The following is a 12793-nucleotide window of genomic DNA, read 5'->3' as shown; positions in this document are numbered from 1 at the left end:
ACAGCAATGTTTTTTTATATAACATAAGAACGTGAGCACTGCTCTTTTTCTCATCGAAAAGACATGAGGCAAGAATTAACAAGATCATTAAATAAATAAAAATACAAACATTCGACTTAAACGCGTTTAGACCATTAAATTGCACAGCAGAATATTATTATGTATAAGTGAAAAACAGGCACCATGACACACCCCCTTTAAAAAAAACACATATACACTTACTGTGATAGAAAAGTATTTGCCAGCTATTTTTTTAGCACACACACATCGCTCACTTTTTAATTCAACTATAACAATCTCATCGTTCGCTCCTCGTTTGCATCTCCCGCCACCTATCCTTTTCCGTAGCCGCTGTAAGGGTCCTGGAAGGCGGCACTTATATTCCTGTGCTTCCCGCTAACAAGAAAAAGCCAGAAGGTACCACGACAGCGTCCAGGTACGGTAGCTCGCAGCCCGCACAGAGTGAGGGCTAATGGGGTTTCTATAACCCTGACTAGGAGCGCATGCTCTTTTTTATAGCGCAATCAGCAAAACGCTGAGCGCTCACTCTCATCCAGAGCATCACCCTTTTACTGCAATCACCGGTCTGGGCTGTGTTAACCCCTTACGCTCCCTTGCCGTTGCATTTATTTCCCCTTATACTGCAAAATACTTACACATAGCAGTCCTTGCGCAAACTGATCAGTGGTGCGGTTAATGTGCTTCTTAACCTTGTTGAAATCTGAGAAACGACCAGCACGGGTCTATTCTGTTCAGCAACACATGGTGAGCATTAACTGTACTCCTGCACTCCTGATCTGAGTCTCAGTTAGTAAATCTGACCTTTGGCATTTCACATTAAGAATGCATATCAGTGGTGTCACTCTGTCCTGAGCATAATGGAGATGCACAGGTGCGCCTCTCTGTGACCCTTCCAGCAGGAGAACCCTTTCCATTATCATGGACTACCATTACCTTCACTCAATCCCCATCAATCCTTATGAATACACATACGACAGTGTATGAGGACAGCATCAGAAGAAAAGCAAGCAGTCATTAGGTGTAGCTGCACCAGGGGTGTGTTTGGCACACTGATCAATGAGGGTCACATGGAAAGTCAAAGCAACGATACCAAGTAAGGAATAACAGATGGCAGGGAGTGTGGTACCGTATGTGTAGAGGTGATGCAGTTTGTGTATTGCCATATGCACAAATTCTCTTCAGTGACTATGCAATGTCAACTAGTGTATATATTATTATTATTAATTAGTCATTTAGCAGACGCTTTTATCCAAAGCGATTTACAGAGACTAGGGGGTGAACTATGCATCAACAACTGCTGCTGCTACAGAGTCACTTACAATAGGACCTTGGTTTTATGTTTTATTCAAAGGACGGAGCACAAGGAGGTTAAGATTAGCAGAGATTGCCAGAGATTAGCAAAGATTGCCAGAGATTATCAGAGATTAGCAGTGCCAGAGATTATCAGATAGCAGTGCCAGAGATTATCAGAGATTGCCAGAGATTATCAAAGATTGCCAGAGATTAGCAGATAGCAGTGCCAGATTAGCAGAGATGAGCAGTGCCAGAGATTAGCAGAGATATTAGCAGAGATTGCTAATGTTCCTTAACAACTAACAAATAGTAGTTTAATGGCTCAAACTGTGCTTGGGTTGTCTGTTACAAGTACAGTTGTGCCCATGGCATGTCAATGAAAAGTCTTCACAATTTAGTTCCATTGCATACAGCAGTGATGCTCAAGCAGACGTTTGAAAGCCCAGACCAGCCTCTACGATTCTAAATAAAAACATAAAACTGCAGCTACTCGTTTTCACCAGTTTTGAAATGAAGCTCATAAAATATTGAGGGGCTGGTATTACAAATGTAGAAGAGCAGAGTTTAGGTAGAGCTGGTTACTGTAGGGCAGTGGAGCCGAGTTAGACTCATTATATCAGCATTACAGACCTTCAAAGAAGAAAAACAAACGTCTAGGGCTTTGCAGCATTTCGTTTTACAGTATAATCTTCATCAAACACATTGTTTTCAATCAGTTTGAAATGCCTAACTCGTCTGACTTTGGGGCAACTCTTTCTACAGTACAGCCCCTCCTGGGTCCAGACAGTGTTATCCTCACACAGATGTATATAAATAATCCCTTGCACAAGCCTGGGGTCTCCCTTTCCTGCTCGCTACACCTCCGCAGCACAAACACACACACACTTCCCTGGCAGCGTGGGCTGGTGCATTCAGGTGACTGCAGGGAAGAGTGGGAGGCTATGTGACGCAGTGGTTGGAGCCTGGCGGCGTAGTGGTTAGAGCTGAGGACTGGGAGGAAGTGCAAACTACTTGTGCTATTTTTTTTAACACTTTTTAAATGTTAGGCCAGATTACTTCTCTTGTGCAACATTTGCTTTTTTTAATGTAAGATGATTTGAAAAGGTGCACAGCTCCACTGCTGATACACACTGTGAGGCTGGTTTGCTCCATACCTGTCCAGGGTCCTGAATTATATATTCTGTATTTGTGTGTCCTTCTCTATGTTGCTTGCCTCACAATAGAACTGTCCATGGTACTGAACATAACACTGTCACTAAAGACTGCTAATAGCCTGCAGTTTGGAATTTCTCCACTGGCCTTCTATCACCCAGTAAAACAGAGTATTCATTATTTTTGTCTCGAGTATGCAATTCAATAATAATAATAATAATAATAATACTAATAATAATAATATAGGTTGGAGGTTTTACCCACTCTAATACATTATATTATTTTTTATTCCTTCTGCTTGAAATAGGTATTTTGTTCTCGGTTTATCCTTTGCAGTCGCTGCTCTACCTCTCCAGATCTGCCGCTCTGCTGTCCTTGCCTGTGCTTTTCCTTAGGCTGCCTGCATCACATGCTCCATTGTTTCCCTCTCCCTTATGTTGAACAACACCTGGGTGATTGCGACCAATCAGGGAGCTCTTGTGTAAATGCTGGCACTGTCTACACTGCGATGTGATTGGAGAGGAATGACATCATGCTCACCCAGCCTGCCCACCCCCTGTAGCTGTCCATGGTGCTGAATCTCATGCTGTTCTTGTGTTCTTCTTGTTCTCCAATGAGAATATCTGCTACAGCATGTCGGGACTGACAAACCCTGGTACCCGTGGGATACTGTCGTCCAGGTTTTGTGTCCTAACAAGACCCAAAATATTCATTTTCACAATGCATTGGCAGCACATATAATACAACATATTCTACAATAATAAGTATATTCACAATACACTGTAACATGAAGTGCAACAATGTCCAGGGACCCAGATTAAGCAACGCATCAATGGACCTTATTGGATGTGAGAAGAGATAGGCTTCTTAAAGATGGCTAGCAGCATTCTCCTGTAAAGCAGAGCAAACCTCCAATGTGGAGGACTGAACACTAAGAAAGCTGACGCTGGTTTTATTTAAACTACTGAAACAGCATGGGATATTGTGGTTATAGGACCTTCCAGGATAAGCAGGTCAGTGTGACTGACAATATTATTATTCACCAGCAATCGTGCCATTGTTATGCAAGCCTTCTGCAGTCAATGCATCAGCCTTGGGATGACTCACTGTATAAAGAACTGCCCTTTATTAAAGATCACATGTATTCAAGCCACTCTATTAAATGTACCCTCAAGTGGTTGTTATTGGATAAGCTTGTTTGATCTCATTGGGTAAAATATATTGCATTGCAGTGCCTAGCAAGCGGCAGCCCCATTTGAAAGGATGCTGAAGCATTTTGACCCCTGCCTCCTTTTTTTGCACTGCGGAGTTATAACTAATCTTTCCTTCACTCATCTCTCTCTCTCTGATCCTCCCTGTCCCCCCTCCACCTCCCCTCTTTTATAACGTGTTCTCTTTTCTCTCTCTGATCTCACTTCAAGGTTAGACACTAGCACTAGCCCTGAATCCAGTCCTGGGTTTTGGAAGTACCCTCTCCTGTATGTATTGCTGCAATGGCTAGGTGACAGAAGCTTGAGGAATCAGATCTTTGTTCAAATGACCCTTGTCTTGTTCTGAAATGCTCCTGACATGTTACCAATTAATGACCCACAGACACAAGTATGATGTATTAGTGTATTAACACTCCTGTGATAAGAAGGTTCAGCTGACAGTAGAATGTGCTGATAGCTACAATCTCAGGCACCTAACCATTTAAATAATACATCTAAATGAGAGCTGTTCCAACAGCCAGGACTGAGTAGTGCTTTCTATGGCTCCTCTTGTCCTTTCTACCACACCCTCTCTCTCTCTCTCTCTCTCTCTCTCTCTCTCTCTCTCTCTCTCTCTCTCTCTCTCTCTCTCTCTCTCTCTCTCTCTCTCTCTCTCTCTCTCTCTCTCTCTCTACACACACCTCTTTGTTTCCTCTCCCTCCCCCACTCAGCATTCTCTAAAGCTTGTGGGCTGCCCCTTGTTCTCATGTGCATTTTCTGATGGTTCAAAACAGATCAACACCGCAGGATTGCCCTGCCTCAGACACAGCCCTCCTGTCCACATCCACAAGATCTTTCCTACTAGTCTATTCATACCTTGTCAGTAAATTAGGGCTGGAGTTGGGGTTGGAGTTGGGGTTAGGGTTAGGGGGGAAGAAAATAATGCTGCACAACCCAAGTGCACACTTGGCTATTCATACTGACAGTGACCCTGCTCCACACTGACCCAGCATTCAAGCATTCTGTGCAATACCTTTCAATATGATAGGCAGAAAGTGCATATATAATAATACACTAGATTCTTGCATTGAACTGAACTCTTTTAAACAAACCCCAGGGTAAGTTCTCCCCATATCTCCTATTGCTCTATTCAATTGATCTGTTTAAACATTAAAAACAGGACTCAATGTTCTACTTCCTTCTATTAAAAACCCAACGCTGTGCTTACTTTTAAAGACAAAAGTACACTAAAGAAACCCACCCCCACCCTCCACCACTACCCTCACACACACACGCGCACGCACGCACGCACGCATGCACGCACACACCACACACGCACGCACGCACGCACGCACACACACCACACACGCACACACACACCACACACGCACACTCACACAACACACGCACGCACGCACACACACACACAACACACGCACACACGCACGCACACACACACCACACGCACACACACACCACACACTCACACACACATAACACACGCACGCACGCACACACGCACACACACACACACAACACACGCACGCACACACACACCACACACGCACACTCAACACACGCACGTACGCACACACACACACGTATTCCTATATTTGTGGGGACTTCTCATTGACTCTCACTATATTTTTATTTACTATTTCTAAATCCAGTCAGACAAAACTCCACCCAGGTTGAAAGTCGACAACAAACTAAATATTTTGTTTAGTTGTGTTCCATGGAGGCATTCTTTGAAATAATTAAATGGATTAATTGAATAGACCCCCATATCTCTTTCGCTGTCTTTTGATTTATTTTCACTGTTGCTCTGCTCCCACGAGCCAACCCAGAGGCACTTTATCTAATTACAGGCAATAAATCAGCATCTCTCCCTTCTCACTAAGGAAGGAGCACAGTCAAGCCTCACTGTCCCCGGGGCTGGGAGCACCTCTGCAGCCAGGACAGAGATGAGTGACTCAGTGACTCTGTTTCAATGCAGCAACAGCAGCTCTGGGTTTGCTCAGCTAGTAGAGTCTGTGCTTCATCAGATTGCCTGCTGGCAGCCACTGTCTCTCTGTCTCTCTGCTTTGCAAGAAGGCTGAAACTGCCCACTGATGTCATTATGACCGTTTGACTCTGGGTTGTTTACAATGCAGAAGGAAACTGCGCTGGTAGGTTCTGTCACTGGCGAATGATGCAGTTCTTGTGAAAAAAATCCTTCAAATCTGAAAAAAGCAAGGGGCACTACCTTCTATGGGTTTGTGACACAGCTACAACAGAGTCTAGCACTTTATTTTCATACCACATTGCACATGTTGCCTTAACTCCCATCCAGACTCCTGCAGCCCCCAATGCAATGTGATTCTTATCTGCCTTGCCACAATACAGATTGTTCATCTATCAAGCTGTATATATGAAGATTTTCTACCAGTTTACATTCAGGGAGCTCAAGCTGGCAACTACTGTCACTTGGTAATCTACAACCTACATTCACCAGCACAGTGTCTGAAAGCCATTCTCTGAGGCACCACTAACCACATGAGATCAGCCTACTACACCTTTTGCTTGAACCCCCACTAAAGACATGCAAATCATGCTGTTATTGCGCTCTCATGTTCAGCCATCACAGTGCTGCGATGTATAGATCCACAGGCCCCTTGTCAGTAATGGTCTGTTTCATGACATCACTCAAGAGCCATGGCTGTATAAACTATAGATTTCCGATAAATCCCTGTCTTGTTAAAGTCCGGCTATAGGGAGTGTTTCTTGGTGGTAAACACTCTCAGTTATCTATATGTTGCAATAAATGGAACAGGATGCTATTTGACAAACACATCCTCACGCCATGACACAAACGTTTGATTACTTGACTCTAGTCTCTTAGAAGTTTTCTCTTTGAGTTTTTTCAAGTTAAGGATGAAGTTGTAGACTGCAGTGTAAGCGCACTCCGCAGTGGTGACTGACAGCTCCTCTATCCTGCGGATTGATCCCATCCCAGCCCCAGGACAGTGAATCCCTGTTGTAGAGGACTGAGATCACCCTGTGAAAGAGACCTGCTTGTACTGCTCAATTGAAAAAAAAAATCACATGCTTAATTTCCAGATACCCAGTGCACGGCGGTAATGGATGATTTCATTTTCGTGCTATTACGTGCAATCTCTGAAGCCTCTACTCGCTCAGAACGCACATTAAAACATTTCTATCAAGCGTTTGTCACGCAAAGTGAACACTAATAGATACACATCGGCTTTCTTTGGTAACAATACCAGATAAATGCACACAAATAGTGTAAAGGACAGCTTGATTTTGATCAGCGAGTCAACGGCTCCTGTGTGGTTCACTGGGACTCTCTCAATTACTAGGCTGGGAAAATACCTTATTCTTACAGTTCCTAAATGGCATTTCTTAGCTATAATTCTGACAAGGTTTAATATCATCTCCTGTATGAGGATTTCTGTTTATTTCTATTAACTATTAAGGGGGTCTGTTCAGTACATTAGAGCGTGTGCAGAGATTTAAGTCTCGTTTCAGCTAGCTCCCAGTCCTCAGCTCTACCCATTGTGCCACACCACCTCCTGTCTGCTGTATCTGACAAGGGAGTGGGATGCATGTTCAGAGTTGAGAAAAAAAAGATGATTTCAGAATATCAGAAACATCAACCAAAGTGTTTCAGTAAAGCCATTATCAATGCCTTGATTAGCAATGCCTTTTGAAAAAACAAAAGCAAAGGCTAAAATCACTTGCAGATGTTACTGTTTGCTTTTGATTTGAAGAGCCTGGCACATACAGTAGTGCAACTTGGTAGCCAATGGGCCAAATATCGAGACCATGCTATTATTCTGAAAGATAACTGCAGCGGTGGAAATGCAAATATCCTGTGCTGCATTTCCAATAATGATTTATACCAAAAGGCTTCTTAGAAGAAATAGGCAGCGAGCCTGTGGCCTGGGGAATGGTTATGGTTGAGATGACACAGAGATGCCCCTGATATGTGCCTGTTCACATCAGCAACCATTCTGCAAACCGTGGCTGGTAAAACAGCCAGCCTCTGTTAGCAAACTGAGCAACTGAGTTAACAGAATGAGTCACAGTCCTGAATATTCACCACAAAGAGAAGGGGCGGGATCTATATATAGCCTCTGATTAATAATACATGAGCCCTGTCGATTTAAATACAGTGTCCTAATCCTTCTGTCAAGACGCCCGCTTGCAGTAGCTGGAATGGATGGGGGAATGTTTTTGCCTTACAAAGTGATCATAAAAAAAAGTCTGAGTCCCTTTGATGTAACTTTGAGGAAGGTTAATCCAATAGAATCCAATCCAACCCAATCCAATCTCAAAGCTGCAGGGCCTTTGGAGATCAGCAGCAGCCACAGAGTCTTCAGGGTTCCTTCCAGGGAACAGCAGAGGGGCGGTGAGGCAGGCAGCCCACGCTGAGGCAGCCAGGGTCTCCCAGGACAAGTGCATGACAGCCTGGGCACTCCGTGATGACAGAGAACAGAATCTGCAATGGCTTGAGTGAGCAGGGCTGTCCTTCAACTCTGCTCCATTATCTTAGGACTCACTTTGGACCCAGTGGTTGGCTGAGCAGGTTCACAGTGCCTGTCTGTAACATGGAAGTGCTGAATAAGGGTCTGAACAATTTCCTCTGAAACCCCAAACAGTGCCTCTGTTTCTGGTTACTGGTGGCCAACCCCACATGTCTAATCCTTGATTGGGAGATGATTGTTAAAGGAAGGTGTGACAGAGCAAAAGCCCTGCTTGTGCATATAGTGTGTGTGGGACTGTAAGGTTGGCAGGGGTGGGGTTAATTCTGTCCCTCCAATCAATCACAGGTGTGACCATTCTCCAATTAGGTAATGGAGTGCTAACTAGAGAATAGCCACCTGTTAAAAGGAAGAGAAATCCTTTATCTGGTTGAGAAAACAGACAAAAACTGGACCTGCTGTGGCACACAAGTGGGATGTTGCTGTTAGGAGGAACACGTTTTAGTGTATTTAACTGAAGAGACCCTCATTTTCCTCTCTCGTCTCCCCAGTATTTAAAACCACGACTAGGGTGCCTTCTTTAAACTGGTACCACGTTTGAGCTGTCAAATCTGCAAACTACTTCAAAAGTAACAACATGGTCCCTGCTTTTGGAATTTCGACTGATTACAAGGAGGCTGTATGGTCCAGTGGTTAAAGAAAAGGGCTTGTAATCAGGAGGTCCCCGGTTCAAATCCCACCTCAGCCACTGACTCATTGTGTGACCCTAAGCAAGTCACTTAACCTCCTTGTGCTCCGTCTTTCGGGTGAGATGTAGTTGTAAGTGACTCTGCAGCTGATGCATAGTTCACACACCCTAGTCTCTGTAAGTCGCCTTGGATAAAGGCGTCTGCTAAATAAACAAATAATATCACATTGTTTAGAAAATTCATCTTTGTTAATCCAAGTGGCGTACTGGTAATTTTGAAGAATCATCCAGCTAAGCCTATTTTAAGTATGTGCATTCCATTCTCAGGTTTCATAATCCTAATGAACAAACGCCTGGTTGCCAGAGAGCATTGCCATGAAGCCAGCAGCTGTGAAGTGATTCTGCTATTCTGGGACTGGTTTCCTCGCAGAGAGGAGTTACAAACTGCTGCACAAGTGCAAAGCTAATACCAGGACGTAGCTCAAGGATCCTTGCTAAAATAACCAACATGATCTATACAGTGGCAGATAACGCAGGTCTTCCGATTGGTGTGTCTGTTACTGTCGAAGCTGTATTCATAAAGCACTGGCATGCTGCTTGTAAATGCATGAGATCTTCACAGTGTGGATAGTCGAGGGGTGGGCACCATGGGTTAGTTCATCCCATGAGATGATGCAGTCACTGTGGGGACGGATGGGTTTCTCTTTCACTACAGTGGTGGAATGGTTTAACCACTGCTGTTGCAGTCACCATAGTAACAGTTAACTGTGAGAGCAAAATGATCATCAGTCTCTCTACAGCTCATTAGCATCGCACTATGATGAAGCTGTTCAGAACACTCGCTCTATCCAAACTTACTGGGCTCGTGAAGACCACTTTGTTCTTCGATAACACTATACTAGAGTGTGTAATAAGTATAGGGACAGTATCGAGAGTGGAGTGAGGATTATTTATTTTATTTCAGTGTGTTTAAATCAGGATATCTCCCGTGGGGATATCCCATGAGATCAATACTAAAAAAAGAAATACAGTAATTGGAACAGACTAGTTAATATCAAAGACGTGACAAGCATCGCTTTAAAATCAATATCGAATCTCTTAACGGGATTACCAACGTCCCCAATGCCCCCTCTCCCCTTACTACTACCTAAAAGCTGTTGGGTTGAGGATGTGCACAACTTTCAAACAGAACAAGTAGATCAAATGCTGCTGTTCTGTTTGCTGGTACCTGGCACCTTCCTGCTCTGTCGGTCAGTCTCCCTGCAATAGTCTTTCTGTAAACAGACCTGCAGAAGCAGCAGTAACAGACTCTTAAAACACAGACAGTAGCTGTGCTCCTAATACGCCTCTCCTGATCTCTAGGTAACGGACATGAAACCAAAGCTATTTCTAATAGTAGCAGGCATTTCCTTTGCATCTTGCTGAATAACCTACTGGTGCTGTTGAGGCAAGTCCCTGATAGAACCAGATGCTGCACCTCAACAGAGTGCATTGTCTAAACAGTTTGAAACGGAACAATGGGATAATGAATTGCCAGTCTCCTAATGACAGGTATGAACCTTTCACTGGTGTGAAGTTTTGTGCACCTGCTTCAGAGGAGCCACCTTATGCTGAGAAGTTGTGCCCCTGTTTAGCTTGCTTGGAATTGCTGGTGGCACATTCTTAATAAAGTGTTAAGGTTCTGTCGAAATGCTGAAAATGTAGTCGAGGACAAAGGGGCGTTGAATTACCAGTCTCCCCCCGCAGCACTGAACACCCCCAAACTGAAACACACAGGAGTCTTCTGTAGTACCATCAATAAAACAATGACTATGTATACAAACTCACACACTCGAATAGAGGTTAAAACAAGTTCTTACTGTGTTTAAAATTAGATGTGTCTTCAATGAAAACAATAAAAGGCTCATGATCCCTTAACATAGGAAATAGTCTGTGTGTGTGTGTGTCTGCCTTTGTCTATGTTTGTGTGTAACACACGCACACACACAGAAACATACACAGACCATACTCTGAGCAAGCTGAATGGGGTGGGGGGGGGGGGGGGGGGGGGGAATAATTCACATTTTATCAGTGAAAATGTCACATCAGGGTCACTGCTGATAGCTAAACTATAGACACAAATGCATTTGATATTTGAAAGATTTAGAACTGAACTAATATATCTCACATAATAACATATATAATGTATATGTTGCTTGAGGAGAGAGACCAGGACAATGGGAGAAAAGAGAAACCTAGTGTTTGCGCTAAGGAATCCCCAGGAAACAATGCAATTAGGGTCTTCTTGCCAGCTGTGTCCTGCATTGTAGTGTACACGGATACATATACTGTAGGAACTCGTGTATGTATCAGAGCACTTTCATTTTAGACAAAAATGTTAAGCGCTATGTGTGATCACTGTGTCTGGGTAGGTTCAGCAGTGGTCAGCTCCAAAGAAGCCGCTTTATAAAAGAACCAAAATACCGCAATAGCACAGAAATGATTTCATTATTATATATATAAAAAAATCATAATATAACATTATATTTGTATATCAAATTCGGATGGCTTATTGCTTCCTTTATTCGTTGAGCGGTAAATAAATAAATGAAAACCGACCACCTCGCGTTTGTCTTTCCTCGAGATGTTTCTTATTAAAAGTACCAAGCATCCCTAAAATGGTGACCCCCCCCCCCCCCCCGACCCACCCATAGACATGGTCTAGAAGAACAGTCAAAGCTGTAACAGTACAAAACACGCTGCTTCCAGTCCACAGCGAGGCTGCCTCTTACCTGTGTTCTGTACCTGATCAACGCCAGTCTCTGTGAGGATGTTGGGGTCGCTCTGAGATCGTCCACGCTGCAGCACACAGTTTTCTATTCCATCCGATGATGCCATGGATGTGAACCACAAGTATGCAGAACGAAATATTGAAACCCAGATCGGTGAAGCCAAGGTCACCACCAAATAGCGGCAGCGCGGATTTAATTTGGTCTGACAACAGCAGCTTCAGACAAACTAGCAGCCAGGGAGGTTGAAGAAAATTCCTCAATGCGAGTCACACTGCGATCGTGTGTGTACGCGTGCGGACTGTGTTCCCCACCTTGGAATAATCCCAATGTCCCAATGTGAAGAAGGTACAGGCTCAAGCCTGAGTTCTGATTTGGCGACTCCAGGTGTGCTCCATTATGACGTGGAAATGAAAATTAAACAGAGAATATATGCATGGAAAAACAAGCACACACACACACAGATAATACATCAGCAAAATCCCAAAATAGATTCTGTAAAAAGAAAAGAAAAAAAAGCCGAGGATCTCCTTAATTCCACGAATGCATCTAATTCTGAAATCGGTTCAATGTGTAATCGATCACATAGCATCTGTGTGAAGGGAATAGATTCTACCAGAATCCCCTGCGCTGGGCGACAGGAGAGGAGAGGAAGGGAGAGGAGAGGAGGGGGCGGGGACGAACATTGATAGAAAGGAGACGGGGAATGGTTGGAAATAGTGTTTGGTGATTCATTGGGGGTTTAGGAGACAGAAAAGGGGATGGGTTATATAGCAGATGGGAGCTATATTGATGTATTGGGAGGGGTTGTACATTAGATACAGTGGGAGATGGCGGCATTTAAATGGAGAATATAGGCTGTAGACGATTGCAATGCCGAGGGATGCAACAGACCAATAACCAATAGACAAAACCAAAGCTCCCGATGTTTGCTGTACAGTCTATGCCTTAAATAGCATTATATTCTTCAAAGACAATACCTGATAGCTAATAGTAAGGGCCAGGTGTATGCATAGTATGAGATTTCAAACTGTGTAACGACAGCCGTCAGCAGCCTCTATTGTCTCCGGCTGCAGGACTCACCAGTGGGGTAGACGGTGTGCAGACTCCACGGGCCACAGTTGACAGGAGTATTTTACTTTAGGGAAACGTCTTTGAAAAAGATCGCACTCAAACGCAAGGCTGCATGCTCTACCT

The 12793-nt window shown here is 43.9% G+C and overlaps 1 protein-coding gene across 5 annotated transcripts in view; it reads right to left on the bottom strand.

Annotated features, from left to right (window-relative positions):
- LOC117401392 (phosphatase and actin regulator 3-like) overlaps positions 1–12246 on the bottom strand; it is a 35092-nt gene extending 22846 nt beyond the window's left edge. The window contains exon 1 of one of the 5 annotated variants that reach the window (XM_034905247.2): positions 11600–12246. In XM_034905247.2, the coding sequence (XP_034761138.2) occupies positions 11600–11705 (106 nt within the window). In that variant the 5' untranslated portion in view covers positions 11706–12246. Of the gene's footprint in view, positions 1–222; positions 470–11599 lie in introns of those variants that run through there. The other 4 variants (XM_034905250.2, XM_058990798.1, XM_034905249.2 and 1 more) reach the window with 4 other exon arrangements.
- Positions 12247–12793: the final 547 nt, after the last annotated feature.

The sequence above is a fragment of the Acipenser ruthenus genome, chromosome 18 (assembly GCF_902713425.1).
Source record: "Acipenser ruthenus chromosome 18, fAciRut3.2 maternal haplotype, whole genome shotgun sequence".
In the NCBI taxonomy this organism is placed as follows: domain Eukaryota; kingdom Metazoa; phylum Chordata; class Actinopteri; order Acipenseriformes; family Acipenseridae; genus Acipenser; species Acipenser ruthenus.
Note: the sequence above shows the minus strand (reverse complement) of the source record. Positions and strands in the feature narration are given on the sequence as shown.